Source organism: Linepithema humile, chromosome 6, assembly GCF_040581485.1.
Source record: "Linepithema humile isolate Giens D197 chromosome 6, Lhum_UNIL_v1.0, whole genome shotgun sequence".
Lineage (NCBI taxonomy): Eukaryota > Metazoa > Arthropoda > Insecta > Hymenoptera > Formicidae > Linepithema > Linepithema humile.
In genome coordinates this window covers 3,174,357-3,194,062 of record NC_090133.1, presented here as the reverse complement: position 1 = coordinate 3,194,062, position 19,706 = coordinate 3,174,357, and the positions used below count along the sequence as shown (strand labels likewise).

Genomic DNA, 19,706 nt, shown 5'->3' with positions numbered 1-19,706 from the left:
TATTTAATGAAATAATTTCATTAGATAATTAATAAATTTTCTTATGCATATGTATTAATAGAGCACTAAAGATGTAGGTATTTTCACGTCTGCGCCATTTTCAATCCATTCCCCCACTCCTTGCCTTTCGTCCATTTACCGCTGAGCTCAGAAGTTTATCTTACTTCTTAGCTCAGCGGTAAATGGGTGAGAGGGCAAGGAGTGGGGGAATGGATTGAAAATGGCGCAGACGTGAGATTACTCACGTTTATAGTGCTTTAGTATTAAGTGGTTGTCAGCGAGCTGCGATAATTTAATTCTGTTCAGTTGGTCACACTGATTGTCCTCAATATTCAAGTAGTTTCTGATAAATTCAGAAAAATATGCGTATTTCTTCGATATAGGCATTATTTGAGAATAGTTTCATTTGATAAATGAAAATAATTGTTTCTGCATTATTTCTAAAGAAACAATTCGTGTAAAAGATGCGCTGTAACGCCTCTTTCGCGGAGAAATTATTACTAGATATGTTCGGTATGTCACCGCAACTGAGTAGGTTTGACCGATGTATTAATATTTACAAATCGAAAACTATACACGTTTTCCTTCGTTTTGTATTATCGAATACCTTTCGACAGAAAGTGTTTCTTTTATTCAGCTACATACATTCTGTTACTTGAAATGGGCGCAATGTCTACATCACTATTCGTAACTAACAATCGAATTTGGCAATATTATATATTACAGGATTTTCGAGCAAGGTTCAAATTTTGTAAATATAAATTAAAATACGTCAGATTTGGATTATTTTATAAACATATAAAAAACACGCATGATGAAAATTCATAAATACGAAAAAGAGAAAAATCTAAAAGAACTGTATTGGATATATTTCAAGTTTCTTGATGATGTAAACTCACAATGTATTATCTGCGGTGCAATTGTTCCGTCTAATTATGAACATGTAGCAAATCACATAAGCTGGCATTCTACAACACAACTGAAGAATAATAGATTGAGAAATTGGGAAGAAAAATATTGTACGCAAAGTGGTGATTATGAGATAGAATGTTATATTTGTAACAGCAAATTATTTCTTCTTCTTTCACCACTTTTGAATTATCATATGATAACAAGACATTCGGAAAAATTGGAAAATACGCAACAGACTACATAAATGATTCGTCAGAATACGTTTCATCACTAGCAACAAACACAATATCTGCACTACCAAATAGCCAATATAAAATAAAGCCGTGGATAAATTATAGAAAATTGGTGAATTTTCAAACAAAATGCAGATTATGCAAAATCGAATATTGTTATATCAACATTAAAAACTTTTATCAACCTATTAAAAGAAGGCATAAAAGGATATTCGAATACAAAGAAGCATACGAAGAACGACAAAGATTATCATGGATATATTTCAAATATTACAACGCAGAGCACTTAGAATGTATATTTCTGATGTTTAATTATTCGTTTTATGTTTATAAATTATAAAATATATAGTCATTTATATTTTGTTTTGAAATATTTTGACTTTACAGATCGATAAATATTATTATCATAAAATAAGTGATAGAATCAATATAATTTTTTACTTAATAAGTCCATTTTCATCACTTGTACATATCTTGAACAAATCTAGCTAGCAATTATTAAGAGTACATCCCACACCGAGTGTGTATAGTAATACAATTTTGTTTCTGCAACGAAATCGCTATTGCTATTGCAAAGATGTAATAACAATAAAATTTTGCTATTATAATTAATTTTGAATAAAATATCATATTAAACAAATAAATACATAAAAAATGAAAAATAATTGGTTTTATTATACACATTTCGTTCACTTCATGACTTGTAATATATACATGTACACCATTATACGACTACTTTGGAAGTAGCGTGAGATATTTCTTAAATTCTGGCACCACGCAATCCCGCGGATTGAGCGGGGTTACTGTCGTCAGGTAATCGCTAAGGTACTGCGGCAAGAAACAGAGGATACCTTTACTGGCCAGCATAGCCCAGTCTATGGGCTGGTTCATCTGTTTTCAAAAATAATAACTTACAAAAAAGATAGAAATAGTTTCACAACTATTTAGCATAAATATAGTCATAAATAGACATCCATCCTCTATTCTGTTCAAATTTTAGTGTTTTATAGAACCAATTATTATTGAGTTGTGTAATAAGTAATTACAGATTTTTAAAATAAATTTATCTACTTTATTTGTCGGGCAAAGCGCAGTTTAATTAAAACAAAACGTAGTTAAATTAAGTCATTTACCAAAGCTGTAATCAAGTTTCGTCATATCATCATTTTTTCACGATGCGTAAAAACGTGCTGCTTAAAAACAATAACACTATTTATTAAAAAATACGAAATTACTCACTACACAACCCAATATACTAAATTCATGTTTACTGAAATAATTAATAAAAAAAAGGCGAATAATTGAATTGCATTACACTTCGCGTAATTTGTTTTACGTAAAATATTGTTCACCTGTTTCACATTGACGAAGCAGTGTGTGATCCTATGTCCGGAAGGACTAGTGTCGTAAGGTGGCCTGTAATCAAATCAAATTATGATAACGGATAGTAAAACTTTTATTTCAATAAAAAGATACATACCTTGCTTGCGTAACTAAACCACCGCCGGCTTCGATTAGTCTCTTAAACTGATCATATTTCTCCTCGGAAGTCATTAATAAAGCCACCATACCGAAAAATGGACCGTCTGGTTCCTGATGTAACTTCACTCGCCACTTGTAAGCTGCAGCCGCGATCGCCTGTTCGATCTCGCCGCTCGGTTTCGGAATCACATCTTTACTCTGTGGGTTTCCCCACTCGTATTCCTCTTCCTGCAAAATTTTCATTCGCGATTAATATTATACGCAATAGACTCCCGCAGTTAGAAAAATCATAAATTTTGGTTATTACTTAAAAAACTGGCATTGATAATTTGTATTTTACAAACGATCAGATCGATTCATGAATATATTTTCGACACTTTATATCTTTGTAATCTTAAATTTTTGCATCACTCAAAGATTTTGATTAAATGTACAAATCCAAGAATCATAAATACTATTATTATGATGTTCCTCGATTTTCGATTTATCGAAAAAGACTGATCCAAAATTCCTAACCAGTGTTCTTAAAAATATCAAAATTGCAAAAACATTAAATATCAACGTAGCAATCTCTTGCAGAATATAATAATAAACAAATATACCAACATTGAGGAATTTGCCTGCTCGATCGGAATCCCGCAAATATGAGCAATGTAGGACCCATTTTCCAGCAGCTATACTACTAAGCATTTTCTCGTTTCTAGATGGTCTGATGCATAAAAGATGTGTAGCACTATTATCGAAATTCGTGCACGTCGATACATCTCCGCCCAGCTGTTTTATCACTTGTTCATAGATGTTCCTATCCTAATAAAATATGTTAAAATAACGATATCAATGTTGAATTATAATAATAGTATCGATATTTCGATAATTGTGCAAAATATATTGAAAAGCGTAATACCTTTATACCCGACAGCATAAACTTTCGCGTTATCTGTGGTTCATCTTCGTATTCCGTAACGGCTTCGATACATTCTTCGACATCCATACTGCTGTGATCATTCTTGTTTATTTGTATCGTTAGCTGTAAATATTGTTTGAGCGTCGGTAAATAAGAATAATGATCGAAAAGCAAAAAGATTGATACATAAGAATAATAAATTGGATACGCATTAGTATAATTTAATCCATAAAAGCTTTCCACAAATTTAAACTACTTAAATTATACAAAACTGTAATCTAATTTCTTTCAAGTTAAGTTTCCATAAAGTTGAGTAATCATTGTGTTGAATCAAAAATCAAGTTTGTTCGTATACATGCATTCTTCTATACTTTTATCTTTTATGCTACATTTATTTTTTACTAAAATAATAAATTTTTTATTTGTTTCATTAAAATGAGATAACTGAAAATGCATATGACGAGAACAAAATTACTAATTTTCGAAAAGTGATTTGAAAAAAAAGATATGCAAGCCAATTCTTGCTTACCTGTTTTGGATGATCCGGATCTTCCCACACGATAGCGTCGATAGGTTGCGAATCCTTTATTATGCCTATTTGTAAAATTAATAAAACAATTAACATTATAATAAAAAAGGGCATGGTTCAAATATTAAAAATATAGATTTCATGCATATAATAACGTAAGTACTCACATTTCTGTATGTGATCAGAAGCTTCAACATTGTACTTCTTTGCATTTTCTCCGGATAGAGAGTACCTGTTTTCAGGAGTACTCGATGTCCGTTGAAGCATTTGATCCAATTGCGCTATTTGCCTGTTTATCATAAGACCAAATTGACTTAAATACCACAAACACACATACAGTATATATGTATAAAATATAAAAGCGATAAATAATATTTACAATAATGTACAAAAATTATCAAATTTAATTTCAACTAAAATATTTATTTTGTATTATTATTTTGCTTTTTATATTTCAATTATTTCTTAGATATTTTAATATGTTCCAACATCGTTAAAAAAATTCTCAATCCAGGCAATTCGAGATAGTTTGAAATATATTTACATGTTTATCTCGTTATTCGGTTTAGTTGATATTGGGCTATTGTTTTCGCCAAATTCGAGCTTTTGACTTCTGGACGTAGGCGTTGATGGATCTTTGTTGGATTGATTGTTGACTTCATCATCTCTTTCCGCAACTTCAGCTGTTTCAACTCTTTCGACTCTTTCAACTTTTTCAGCTCTTTCGCTTGCGTTTTCCTGAGAGTTAAATATAAAAGCTAGTCAAAGCAATCTTGATATTAAAATAACTCTTTTCAATATCTCTTAAATATAACAAAAAATTATGAAATAATTAAGAGCTGCTGATTATAAATTAATGTTACAATTGAAAATTAATTGTGTCATATCAGATTTATTTTAATGAAACAAATTTACTTTGTTTTTAAATTTTTCCGCGGCGATAATATTAGGCGTGACTTTTAAATGTGTTTATCTCTCACCGGTTCTAATTGAGCTGCATCCAACAGTTTTCCCCAAAGTTGATTTTTCAATTCTGAAAGCGGCTGCAAATAACTTTCAATTATAGTAACTTATTTTATTACTTATTTTGAATACATTATTATTTTCGAACATGTGATGAAAAATCACATTTGCGAGAAGAATAACACTCACAGTGCTGGGTAAACGTCGTTTAAGTGGCGGTTCCGATACTCGTAAATCTGGAAAATTATCCGCAAATTTAATCCACTGCTTTCGCGTGTTCGGTGAAGGATTGGGTTCAAAGACTTGTCCATATGGAGTCTCAGGTGTAGAAATATGAAACGGCGACTGTGATCCCTGACTCGTCATGAGATTGAGTCTCTTGTTTATCAATGGGGTTTCGGGAGACAGAGTGTCTTGGTTCTGTAACATTATCAAAATTGTAATCTGTAATTGAATGCACTACAAAATGAATTTTGTGCATTCAAGCCAAATTTTAAGTATCTTGGATTATATTGGCATTAAGAAGTCAAGTTTTCACACATTCCAACTCAATTAGCATTGCCGTTATACATTTACATTTGCAAATTGAAATTAAATAAATATTAGAGAGAATATTCATCATTACTTTGACTTGAGATAAGTGACGTTTCGGTGTAAGCAGAATTCTTGTTGTGGCTTTCTCCGCTAAGCTCGTTCTATTTTCTTCATCTTTGTTAAGAAAACTTGTCCCATTGATAGAATTTGATCTATCAGGCGCTGTATACACGTACATACATATATTTATATTTGCAATTCAAAATACCCAATAATTCTATATTTCAGAGAAAACAAAATAGTTACATAAATTTTTATTTGAATTGGAAAACTTGCTTTAAAAGCTTATTTCTGTAAATCAAGATCTTTCGATTAAATTTCTATTAAAATTTCTATTAATCTTTGAATCTTGAAATTATTCTACACATATATTAATTTCTTATAAAAAAGTTGTATATATTACAAAATGTAAAGCAATTTACTTACCTATTGTTTCCCCGACAAGAAATTCAGTTTCATCTACAAGCGTTAATTGCTCCGCACAGCTTTTTAACCAGTCGGCAGTGACAGCCGGCAATTTCCATCTTACCGATGCATTGTATTTATTTCCTTCTGGCGTCGGGCAGACTAGATGCGTATTGCCGCGTGTATGCTTCTCCACATTAGCGATCCGTGCAAACATATCTTGACATCTAAAAATATTGATATATATATATTCGCGACATATTTTTTCCTGTAGAATCATTTACTAATATATATATATATATATATATGGTAAATATACGTTACATAGCACCAAGTTTCGTGGCCAATGTTAAGAGATATACTCGCTCAGTCCCTGTATACATACTCATCGTAATGACACATCCTGATAAAGGATTACATGGTTTTCTGATAGATAATGGCCTGTGGTAATACATAATATCGACAATTTGATCCTGATTTATGCAATCTTCCTGTAAACAAATCAAACAATTATTGAAAATCTTATCGGCGACATTGTTAATAAGAATTTTAGGACTTTTAAGAAATAATTTCTGTAGCTCTGCAAAACTTTCTAATGCTTAATCTTCAAAAAGATGAATTCAAAAGTTAGAAAAAAAAAACCTAATACAAAGAATACTTACGATAAACAAATCGGTTACGATTTCGTTGACTGTGTGCTTCAAAGGCGCTCCGAGCACAGGCACAACGCCGTAATCTGGAATACCACTATATTTTTTAGAAACCACGCGTCCACCACACATCACGATCGTCTCCTCCACGTGATTGTCGTCATTGTTAAAGCCGATCACAGCAAACGTCAACCCTGCATGTATAGTTTTGTTATTGCATTGAGAAAAATTCATGCGCTTTCTTGCGCTTTCATTATCTTTTAAAGAAATATATAATTTTATGTAACAATTAGTTCGAGAAAAACAAAATCCTGTATAAAGATTACTCTTTTTTTTTCAAAATTGTTACTATGCTAGATGTACTAGATACTTGGCGCAAAATAGCACTTAATATTAATGTTTCTTAATATTATTTAGTGTTAACCAAGTAATGTAATGAACATAGTATATAGATACCCGGGCATTTTATTTGCTTTTCAGAATACGAATGCAAAATTTAAATAAAACAAAAACAAAAATAGCACCTTTAAGTAAATCCTCGTTTATCTTGCAGCTTTGGCTGAGAGGCACATCACTGTCGTTTTCCATGTTCTTATTCTGCACGATATTTGATAAACGAATCTGGCTAATACGTACATCTTTCGTGTTATTCAAATTACTTCGGTTCAAATTATCCTCCAAAACGGGCGTCTTCGCAAGATTATGCATTGTGCTTTTACGTTCTGTAATTCAATTATTCAACAATTATAATAAAACATCTGTAAGTCACTTAACAATTTTGTATCTTCTCAAAAATTTTTTCCGAGAATGTAACACTGTTTTCTTTTTAATTAATAATGTAAGATACGCATATAACACGTTGCAAATGTATTATTAGAATATTACCACTAGTTTCCTGCAGATATTGCTGCACAAGATTAGGCTGCTGTTCTTCATTCTTGGATGTGAGTTCTTCATCCAAATTGAAAAGTGGAACAGGAGGTCTCCTCGGTTGTTGCAACATTTGTAAATTCTAAAAAAGCATACAAACATACATCAAGCATAAACAAAAATAGTTTTGTCAAAGTATCTGGTTTTTAAGAATTGAGAACATCGTCAATTCTCAATCGCCATAATTACATAAGATATTTATTGATGTACCTTTTTACTGAGCGGAGAAGCGAGTGTTTCAGTATTCTTTTTAAGTACTGCTCCTTTTGTTTCAAATAAAAAAAGTTCTTCTGAAGCCGGCCGTTTAAATTTGATGCTCTCCTCCAGCCAGTTTATGCTCAATATGTAAGGACTGTACAAAAAAAAAACAGATATAAAAGTACACAGATAAATTCTAAGTATAAAAGTAAAAAAATGCTGAAAAAAATATATCTGTATAGTATATCTATGTTGTTCATAAATTATGCATGTGATCAAAATGCATAATTAACATGTAAAACCAAATGAAATTTATAATCAAACTCTTCATGCGAGATGATTCTTTCGGCAAAAATATGAATTTTTTATTAGCTATTAAAAATAAAAATTTTTCATAAATTAGAATGCAAATAGGTAAAGATATATTCGTTCGCAGTTACTGTACCATAAACCTCTCGATTTCATCACTTTTAGCTCCGCGGATGCTTTATTCTCATCGCCGACGATCACGTGCGTGACAGCATCCGATATTTCATCGAGACGCGTCGCACCACCGACGTTTAGTATTCTGTTCAATTTGTCTCGAACGTTTGCCGCGAATCCTGCGAGGTAAATCTGCAAAAGCAAAACACAAACCGCGCAAAATTAAAAAAGTTGGAAAAAAAAGCGTAATATTGATAATTTCAAAGCTTAAAAAAATATTTACATTACATCCGTCCAGAAATGGTCCAGCGGATTTCACTTCGCTGAGATTAAGTCGATCCAAAACATGTAACGCAGCCGCTGCATGATAGAAATTACAGATATACTTTTAATCGATATAATAAAACAAATTGCAACATAAATAATAAATTGAATATTTACTGTCAGAGGAATTGTTAATTACTCCGGTCACAGAGATAATAGAGGAGTTTGGTGTCGTACTGAAACTTTCGTTTATGTAATTATTCGAAGCTTTATCATGTGGTATAATGCTGATTTCGGAAAAATTAAGCGTTTCTCGACCTGAAAGATATATAAAAAATGATATTCCAGTCTGTGAGTAATAATTATATTAAATAAATTATTAATACAATATTTAAATTGCAAATTTATTGCATTAATTTAGTTATTTAACTTATAAGTATGCTTATTAATAAAATACTAATCACATAATTTTCTGCTATTATTCTTTACTCTAAAAAATTTATTATATTTATAAAATTAGTAGATTGTAAACTTAATAAACAATAAAAATGCAAAAAATAGTTTAATTTGTGAGTAAATAATATTTAATTTTTGCAATTACCAATTAATAATTCGTTATCATTACATACGTACTATTTAGCTTCTCCGGCGTTGAACATGCTTTGTTAGATTTGATAATAAAATCACGGAAAGGTAAAGCGTAACCTATTTTAATACTTTCGTATACCCAATCTGGTTTTAAACAGGCAATGTCATTATTCATTGCATACTTCAACTTATCGCTTAAAGGGCCATTTTCGGAAGTTACAACCACTCGAACCTTTGATCCATCGAGAGGACCCATAAATGTCTACAAAATACAAATGTAATATTCAAATAGAAAATTGCCATTATATTGGTATATTTATATATTGCCATTATATATATATTGCACAACTCACTCCTCCATGGTCATGTATGAGACGTTTAATTTCTTCTTTCTGACGCTTGGGAAGATTTGTTGACGTAACTATCAGATTCATAAAAACTGGACATTTGTATTCATCAAAAATTTTATCATTTGCCTTAATTACTTGCTTCAAGTTTGCTTCCCAGACAGCTTCTACCCATTTCTTTGTCATAATTGATATATTCATTTTTATAGCAGCCTGAAAAAGAGAGAACAAATATAAATTCTATAAATAAATGCATAACTATAGATTCGTAGATAGTATTATTATTTAAAAACTAACTTGATAATATAAAAACTAGCATACCTCATACTTTGCAGACATCACAGAATCTGCTACTAAATGTGTGACAGAATGTCTTAAATGTTTTGTAAAGAAACCTCCCATATATTCAATCTGTTGTTGTAGCTGATGCTATAACAATGATTAACATATAGTTTAAAATTATCGTTGTTACAAATAACTATAATTCAATTGGAAGAAAGATAATTGCTAAGACAGTTGTACCTTGCTTTCAGAACTTAAACCTGATGCACAAACATACATTCCTCTCATAGCTGTTGTATATATTGGACTTGTTCCTTCTGGAATCGATTCTCCATTTATAAGGCAAATAAGCAAGCACTTTGATGATACTATTCTGCTAAAATGTAAGTCATCAATATAAATTTCTTTGATTATTTTTTTCTTATCTCACATAACACCAAGCAAAATATAAGTGTTTGTTACTACACTGTACACATATTAATTGATCTCATATTTGTATTTTAAGCTTGTAGTTATATCTACAGCTATAATAAATGAGCTATCTATATACTTACGAGCATTTGAAATTTTTCAACTTTTCAAACAAATCACCCTTGAATTCTTCTATGATAAATACATCACTTTTAGATGCATTTATCTTATTGCAAAACTCTTCAGTAACCCATTCTGTTTGTAACCCAAGTTCACTGCATTTCTAATAAATAAAATAACTTTTTATTTGAATAACTGCACATATAATTTATCATTATACCATTAAATATTAGAATTACATACTCTTCATAAAGTAGATATAAATATTTACAAATAAAACAAAAAAAAATGAAAAACAAGAGCAAAATTTACATTCTCCATTTTTATGGTAAAGTTGAGAAAATCTGGCATATAAATAAATTGTTTAAGCTTCTTGCTTTATCTCAATTGAATAAGAAATGTTAACTGAAGTGTTCTTTGAAAAAGAACAGATATTTTTATGAAAAAGTTTGGATATATGCACATATACAAGTAGAACATTGTTAACTCAACAAATCTGCTACTTTTAATTCTGTTATGTTACACTTTATTCACTTATAATAAAATGTAATTCTATTAAACATTTGAAGAGAAAAAGCAAAAAATAGCAAAATAAGATACAGAGAACGCAGTTAAGAAAAGCAAATCCATAATCACAAAATGTAAATCTTTGCTCCTGTTTTGTTCATAAATACTGATTTCATTATCTCAGAAAATAAAGATATACAAGCAAGAACGATGAAAAATAAAAATGTACGAACGTTAAACGCTTGCCACATTGTTTCCCCGCAATCATTTTCGGACTTGCAAGTTTTTGGAACGACAAAGTGAACACTTATATCGTACTCAACCTGAGTTTCTTGAACCGACATATTGAAATTATAACCGCTTTAACTGAAATTCGCGGAAGATTGAGATTATCCATAAACTTTATATAGACCGCTTTCCAGCTGATGACACAAGTCGACATCAGTGACGCCAGATTTGAGACGCAAGCAGTAAACAGCATGAGGGAGGGAATACATGCATGCGACGTCTCTTTTAAAATTTTGGAAATTTTTTGTTACAAAATTCAAAATGCTAATTGTAATAGAAATTAAAAAACAATATCTTTTTTAGGACGTTTTTAGCACATGATGCTGGCTTAATATAGATATTCGGGAAAAAAATCGCGGTTCATGAAAACGCGTTTCAGTACTTACATACTGGATCAAGTCCAATCAAATCAGATCAAATCTAGAGACCTTATTTCTAGGGTCTCTAGATCAAATACAAGTTTTCTTGCGCCGTGACGTTAGCGGCAGTTGCGAAAATAACGAAGTTTCCGCAATTTCCGCCTTCGCGTTCGCGTTATGGTTATGTTTGCGAGGAGATTCGACGAGTAATTTTAATAACTTTTTTTTTTTCTTTCCGTCAGTTGCAGCGATTACAGCGAGTCATCACCGTCGCCGTGGTCGTTGCTTCTCGTCACGGATAAAAAAAAACCTCTTCCTTATTTCGAGCTTTTTCGTGCGTACGCGAGTGTTTCTCGAGGCGAACACCCGGAACAGCGAAATATGTGTCTGCGTATATATTCGACTTGACAATATATTTAGCTGCGAAATGTCAGCAGACATCACGGATTCTGACGGAATTGTCGCGCGTGCAGAATATACTAACGATGGCTATCTCGTTGATGAGATCGAGCGTGTCGATTTGTCGGAACTGCAATTCGAGGACAATGATAATTGGTGGGTACTTACTCGTTGACTTCTAATTATCTCACACTTTGTTACAAGATATTTATGATTCCTTTCTTTCGGCTTTATTTCTACTCAATTTTACTTCTACTTGTCGAAATACATATTTGGATAGAATATCAATAGTACTTTATATTTGTAATGAAATATTCTCTCGGTGACATTCTCTATTGAGGAAAGAAATTATTTGATTGAAAGATTTTCTTTGCTTTTCTTTATGTGATTTAATATATATTATTACGTTTCTTAACACAATTTTCATTATACTTATTTAAAAGCTATTTATGTTGATTCATATATATATAAATATATTAGTTTATATAGTATAAAAATGTAAGATAATTTAAAGATAATATACTTTTATTGCAATTAACACACACAAATAGACATTTACACAGAGGTTATTTATATAAATTAAATGATTAATTGTACCAATATATTTGCTTACCAATAAATTCAGAAATACTCTATTAAAAAGTTATAACAAAAGAAAGAAAGAAAATAATTTGAAGAACATAAGATAAATTTATCAATCACAACATTTATCTCATCTGCTTTTTTTGCTCTGTTTATGTATTTGAAATCAAATCGTTGATCAGTATTAATATAGTAAACACTTCCATTAAGTAGATAAGATAAATATCTGTAGGTTTATTTTATGTTCTGTGAACTTATCTTCCTTTTTTTTTGTTATAAATTTTTAATAAAACAGTTTCTGGATCTGAGTAACATTTTTTTTGTTTTTACTCAAAATATATTAGTACAGTTTTATTATTTATTTGGAAATACATAAACACACACATATATTTATGTGTGTATAAGTTAACATTCTCATGACTAAATTTATTTATTTATTCCTTTTTTAGGTTGTACATACCTTCACAATGCTCAACAGAATCTGCAATCCATGATCTATATGCCTGGTTAAAAACAGAACCGGAATTGGATACTCGAGGTACAAGAGCTAATAATAGTAAGCTAATAAAGCAAAATAATATTGCATTAACAATAAGCTGTTTGCTAAATATTTTTAGCTCAATTTATAATTTTAGCACTATTTATCATTGCTTCTAATTTGGTTTTTTTAGTTAACAAGAAGTGCATCAATACAAGGACATTTACAAGATCTAAAAAACGTTCTGCTCGACTAAGTTTTGAATCGATTTTTGAAGGATTACCACCTTCCCCTTCGTCGAATGTATGGAATCAAAATACAGATGTTACGCAAATAAAAGATGTAAGTGGAACCTCAGTTTTGTAATCTATACATTTCTAAGCAGAGATATTTACAAAAATTAAAATTAAGATAATAAATCTTATGAAGTAAATAATTTAATTATGGAATACGCATAATAGCATTTTCTATTTTATATTAGTATGTGTAAAGTATAAAATTTATGGTTAATATCTCAATATCTTATAAATTAATATTCAATTTTTATTTATTTTTAATTAGGCAGGAAAACATTTGCCTGTCACAATCGAAGGCAAGGAATCTGTGCCACCAATGCTGAAGCCATCCATCATGACGGCTACGAACAATTTTCCCGGTGAAACTTTAGTAATATCAGGACAGGAAAGCATGGAAGCTTTTCTGAATTTGTCTCAGTCCAAAGGAATTGATTCGTTCATAAATTTAGGCGAACCCGAATTTAACGATCTACTGATGAATGTGTCGCAGCCTTCTCTTATGTATACATCTGTTACTTCGTTTATGAACGATTCCACGTTTATGAAAAACGACACAATGCAAATGACAAACGCGCATACAGCTAAACGCAGCAGCGATGTAGAAGAGAAGTCAAACTCGAATAGCGGCAATGAAACGTTCGTGATGCAAAGCGCCAACAATAGAATTACGCTGGACACCGCGTACTGCACAAATTCTTCAAGTAATACCGTTTGCAAAGAGCTTGTTCAACCTGATTTGAACGAAACGTATAATGCTGAAGCTCCTGTCGAAGCGTCAGCACTGTGGTCGAATCTCAACAAAGAAGAAACATCTTTGTCTTCCACTTTTCTAACCGAGCCTAACGTTGACGTAAACTTTGCGCAACTGCAAAATGAGGCCAACAACGACGTTAAGCCGTTAGATGTCACGTATTTATCCTCGCCGAAGGACGCCGAAGGACAGAATTTAACCGTATCGATTGAGAGTGACACGTACAAGCCCACAATGCGAGCGAACACGGCGGATCTGAATATGACGTGTGACATTCTGTCGGACAATACCGCGGTGTCCGCGACGCAGCTTGCGCCACGCGCTGGTGAGAACGTCTTGAATATATCTTTCAAAGTACCTACCTGTAATCAATCTACACCGATGAATCCAAACATGCTGAATCCTACGTCAAAACTCGCCATGAAGCATTCGGAACAGCCGCGGCAAACTCTGTATTCCACGCTGAAAGCTCCCACATCGTTGAGACGAGAGCTGCTGGCAGAAATTCAACGAAGTGGTGAGCGCAGGCTGGACTCCACGTACACTAATATTCCTAGTGATCATCCCGGCTTAAGGGACACCAAAGAGAATATTCACATAGCTTGTAATGAGAATGAGACTGACATCTCTCCGTCGAACAGATACCACACGTACAGAAAGTCAACTCTGATGGCGGCGACAAATCAGTACAGGAATCAGAGAGATGCGGCGATGACTGCTCAAAAGGAGTTGCCAGTGGACCAACGTAAATTTTATACTTTCACGAAGAAGAGCAACAATCTCGTCAAAAAGACTGATTTAATGGCCTCCAATGAAAACACCGAGATGCGTCCGAGCCTGGACAGCATGTTCCGCAAGCCTCTTCCGCCGAACGCGCAAAAGAGAAACCTACCCAAGACGTTGTCGAAGTTGCCTCAGTTCCTGCAGAAGTCCAATCCGAATCTCGTGTCGAGCTCGCTGAAGACCGTCGGCGGCGTGTCCGTCAGCCGCTTATCCAGTGTCGGATACATCAAGGGTTCGCAGCCTAATATCGCGGGGAACATCGCGGAGAAGTCGCCGAGTAAGCTGCATCCGTACGGCAAGCTGAGGAGCGGTTCCGAGCAGCGACTCGTCGACGCGGATGCCAACAGCCAGTTTCCGATGAAGGGCATGGCCGCTGGCTCGACGGAGAGCATAGAGAGCACTCAGAGTGCTCACAGCGCTCCCGACCTGGACGACAGGCTCAGCACGTGCTCGGATAGCAGCAGTCATAATTCCTGCAAACACACGATGGATATCAATCAACTGCATCAACTAGTACGAATGCAGGAAGAGAGTAAGGGTTGAGTTGCTATTTAGATTTGAGAGATCCAAAGAATCTTCAGAAATCTAAAAATCTTTACAATTAAACATGTTTTTATTTGGGTTCTCATCAATTTTTAATTGATATTTTCAGGTTTGAAACAGGATGTGATGCCGAAACTGAGCAGACGGGTTCTAGAAAACACTTGGATTGAGGAAAAAACGGATCTGCCCTCCCCGATTTTGAAAAATGGTGTAGGACACGGAGAGACTGACAGACATTTTTTAAATACTGATACAAGTATGAAATGTAGCTCTCCGTTAGAGAGTTTTACTGAGTCTAGTCATGCGTTAAACAATGACGGTAATTATTTTTTTCTTTTTTATATAGAATTCAAATAATATTTAGTAAGTCGTATAATTTAATTTAAATGAAATAGTTGAGTAAATAAATAAAATGTTTTATATGTATTTTAAGGCAATCCTGAAGCTAACATAGCAAAGAGCAAGAGTGAGGTTGAAAAGACAGAGGTATGCATACTTCGTGTAAGATTATGTAATGCTATAAAGTCAAAATTAATAGTCAAACTTTTGCAGACTTTTTTAACAAACGTTAAATAGCAAAGTATATTTGATTTCCTTTGATCATAATCGGTTGGAAAATCTGAGATTTTAGAAACTAAAATAAATTATAACGATTGTATAATGATAAACGTGCATCTTGACTTGCAGAGTCCCAATCAAATAATGCCTAAAAATGAGAATAAGACTCGATTGAAACAGCCAACTAACTGGAATGCCGGAAGTAAGCCAGCTACTGTGATGAGCGGAATTCCTAGACCTGCGTCACGCATACCGGCTCTCAGATTTGCCCGGCCGAGTGCGAAAACTACTGAAGCCGATCTAAAAAAGAGACCCACGTGAAATTTCGAATGGTAAAAACATGTAAAAATAGAGAAACTTTTACGAATGTTTAATTTAAATATTTAATTAATACTCTCTACTATGGCGATTAGAAAAATGGGAGGATATTTTTAATTCCATTATATAATAAGAATGAAGTTCCTTGAAGCTGATAAGAATTAGCTTCTTGATAAGAATTCAGTATTATTGAGCTTCCAAGTCCAGATAATAAAAAGCAATTATTATTTATAATGCTATATCGATTTATAGAATCAAGTGCATCAAATTGAGAATAAAACTTGATTGAAACAGCTAACCAGTTGAAATGCGTCAAGCAAGCTAACTGATGTGATAAGTTATTTCTCTGAGCCTCCAAAACGAATAATTGCTTGTAAACTTGCCTACGTGACTGTAGTTTACTCAATCTTGAGTAATTTTCGCACTCACTTAGGCAAAATTTAAAAAATTCACTTATCACATTAGTTAACTCCTGGCATTTCAATTTGTAAGCTGTCGCAATCAAGATTTATTCATTTATTCACAATTTTATGCACTTGATTCTACAAGTTTCCGGATTTCCGGATTTCTGCTCATCAATCAGCTTGCTTCTGGCATTATTATTACGATATTATCATATAATAGAACGTAACGTATCACCGTGTCTCTAATCGCCATGCTAGAACTGGTTATGTATTTGAGTGTATTTTAATTATTTATAATATTTTCATGTTGCTTATTTGTATTCCATTTGTAAAATTAGTAACGTAATATCGCGTCTCATATTATTGCTCCTGTTTGATGCGTATGTGCATTTTTTTTTTAAGCATAATCTTGTAGCTGATACGCATTGCTAATATATATATGTATTCTTTTGTCTTAAATTATTACGTGATTTTTGTAAAATACTTTGAAAGTTTGTTTATTGCGTTCTTTCCAGCTAGTTGCACAAGTCGACACAAGTATCATTCTTTGTTCAATATCCAATGAGCAAAGAGAGAATATTTTGTGTACTCTTGTGTCACTAGCTGGAAAGCACCTAATTGCAATATTAAAAAATCTTCATTTATTTCGCGAGCAGAACAATTTAAATTATAAATTTTATCGTAACTAAAACCAAGCTTCCAAGCTATCGATCGTATTGGTGTTGCTTGTAATTTCTACGCAATGTAATAATCGAAATTTTTCGGTATTTTATACCGAAAACCCGAAAGAGAAAATTATTTTCCACGTGATAGTAAATGCAAGCAACAGCAATAAACAGAAAAATTCATGTATATAAAGGTAATATATAATGTTCGAATTTATATGTTTCCTGTTAAACGATAAATAACAAATTGGCCATAAGTTAAAAAAAAAATAGCAAAATACGAAGCGTACGAAAAAGAAAAGACTGCGAGTGTAATGAACGTTTTCAAACAAAATTCAATCTCTAACTCCCATCTCCGTCCTGTTCGACAATGTGAGCACTTTCTTTTTGATAAATTAGCCTCTAACGTTTTACCAAATTGCCTGAGACATATCGTCGCGTTTACATCATACAAAGAAATTGTAGAGAATTAACCTAGTGATATAAGAAAAGTGTTCGATTTATGCGTTCATATATCATCTGTTTAGCGTTCGAATTAAAATCAAACATACGCTGAACACAAGTTCGATATTTGAACAGAAAAAATAATGGAAACCATAATAATATTTTGTGATTTCACATGTTGTCGTAATTGTATGTAAATACATATACATTTTGTAGGAAGTTTTTATACATTGATAATTATTAAAAACGAAAATGCAGCATAACGATTGCAGATTGCACAAATGAGCAAACAGCAATGTTCATATGCTTTTGTTTTATTTTTTCTTTTTTTGCTTATTAAAACTTGCAAACTTCTAAATTTTAATTCTAATTTATTTTGATATCCTAAAGGAATTGTCAATTACGATTATATTACCTGCCACAGTAAAAAATATTAAATATGTTACGTTTATGAACACATATTTAATCATATATTTTCTGTTACAAAATTTATATAAAGAAATATTAAATATTCCCAGCATTATTTGGGCATTAAAATTCGATGGATTAGTGAATGCATATTTTTATTTTTCCACATAAAGGATCTTCGCTTCCATCTTTGTTAAGACAATAAAGAGCTCTACTATTTATTGATATAAATAAAAATTATGATACGATTATTTTTTAGTTTTATTATTTTTAGAAGTCGTATATTAAAGGGTGAAATTATTTCAATTCTGCATATAAGTAACACGTTTAACATTTTGTACTGCATCAAATAATAATTGTAATTGACAAATTTCTTTACATTATTTACGTTGAATTAGAGAATTTGCGTACTTTGTTGGTAAATAACGAAGAAAATCAAAAGTGTATGAATATTGTTATTAGTTTATTTGTCGTCAACAATCGAATATTATGATAAACTTCTAATAATAAAAACGTTATTTATATCACATACAAGCAACATTTTTATTATGAGAAGTATATTGTAATTTTATAAGAATTAATATTTTAGAATTAAATTGCACAAATATTTCACAGAGAATTCTTACATTCTTGATATTTGATAAGAAATGTAACAATAACGCAAGTTTTAATCGCGAATCAGAATTGAAATAATATCGCGTGTACGCCTTTTTGTAAATAATAAATCAAAAAAATTATCGCCGTATTGTAATTTTTATTTATGTCAATAAGTGCTAGACTTTTAAGTGCCTTTATTATATCAATCGAGATACAAATCACTTTTTTTAATACATAAAAAAGTAGAAGAACTAAAAATTGCGCTTTCTAATCTACCAAACATTTTTTATCCAAATAATGCTGTGAATATTGAATGTTATAATAATAAATATGTTACTTATATGTCTATATAAGTAATATATTTAATATATTTTATTGTTGCAGGTAATCTCGCAATTGAACATTCTTTTAAAATGTCCAATTTAAATAAAAAGTTTGTTGGTTTACGTAGTAAACAATAGGGAAAAGTAAATATGTAGGGATATTATTATTTATCCGTTGTGCAAATCGTGTAATTCATCGAATGTTACGATACACTTCTCATAATAAAAATATTATTTATATATTCGTATAGTTAACATTTTTATTATGAGAGTTATCGCAATTTTCTATAAAACAAATAATATTTTAAAATTAATTTACAGGACTATTTAGCTGAATCATTACATTGTTAATATTTATTCTACAGGAAACGTAACATTAACAGAAGTTAATTTTTAATCTCGAACCAGGATTGAAGTAATATCCTATACGCCTTTTGTAAATAATAAAAGAAAAAAGTAATTGTCGTATTGTAATCTTTATTTATGTCAATTATATCAATAAGTGCTAGACCTTAAGTGCCTTTATTGTATTAATCGCGATACAAACAGCGGTTTTTTATACATAAAAAAATACAAAAACTAAGACAATGCGCTCACTAATCTACCAAATTTTATTGCCCAAATAATGCTGGGAACATTTGATGTTATCCTTTTTTTTATAAATCTTGTAATAATAAATAATATATGTTATGACATCTCTTCGCCTGTTCTCTATTCCATTAAAATTTAGACGCGATGCACTTCGTTTTTACAAAGCCGAAGTTTTAA

The 19,706-nt window shown here is 31.7% G+C and overlaps 2 protein-coding genes across 4 annotated transcripts; one reads left to right on the top strand and one right to left on the bottom strand.

The window, feature by feature from the left end:
- Positions 1-1,388: 1,388 nt before the first annotated feature.
- On the bottom strand, positions 1,389-11,134 carry mus101 (mutagen-sensitive 101). 2 transcript variants are annotated; one of them, XM_012364313.2, is made up of 26 exons: positions 10,976-11,134; positions 10,259-10,398; positions 9,945-10,080; positions 9,744-9,851; positions 9,429-9,635; positions 9,121-9,337; positions 8,665-8,805; positions 8,507-8,583; positions 8,246-8,415; positions 7,813-7,954; positions 7,558-7,684; positions 7,197-7,394; positions 6,685-6,866; positions 6,347-6,513; positions 6,044-6,249; positions 5,649-5,779; positions 5,213-5,443; positions 5,041-5,103; positions 4,605-4,798; positions 4,228-4,349; positions 4,061-4,125; positions 3,532-3,654; positions 3,234-3,434; positions 2,626-2,855; positions 2,498-2,561; positions 1,389-2,036 (listed from the first exon to the last, which is right to left on the bottom strand). In XM_012364313.2, exons 1-26 carry the CDS (start codon positions 11,084-11,086, stop codon positions 1,878-1,880), a joined length of 3,912 nt encoding a protein of 1,303 aa, XP_012219736.2. In that variant the 5' UTR covers positions 11,087-11,134; the 3' UTR covers positions 1,389-1,877. The 2 variants fall into 2 exon arrangements, with proteins under 2 accessions (XP_012219736.2, XP_012219737.2); XM_012364314.2 differs by having other exon boundaries at positions 9,945-10,077.
- A 394-nt stretch (positions 11,135-11,528) lies between these two features.
- Positions 11,529-19,633, top strand: LOC105670644 (uncharacterized). 2 transcript variants are annotated; one of them, XM_012364275.2, is made up of 7 exons: positions 11,529-11,944; positions 12,820-12,908; positions 13,042-13,190; positions 13,410-15,210; positions 15,331-15,540; positions 15,655-15,707; positions 15,909-19,633. In XM_012364275.2, the coding sequence occupies exons 1-7, from the start codon at positions 11,817-11,819 to the stop codon at positions 16,098-16,100; spliced, it is 2,622 nt and encodes an 873-aa protein (XP_012219698.2). In that variant the 5' UTR covers positions 11,529-11,816; the 3' UTR covers positions 16,101-19,633. The 2 variants fall into 2 exon arrangements, with proteins under 2 accessions (XP_012219698.2, XP_012219697.2); XM_012364274.2 differs by having other exon boundaries at positions 12,820-12,926.
- The last annotated feature ends 73 nt before the right edge of the window (positions 19,634-19,706 follow it).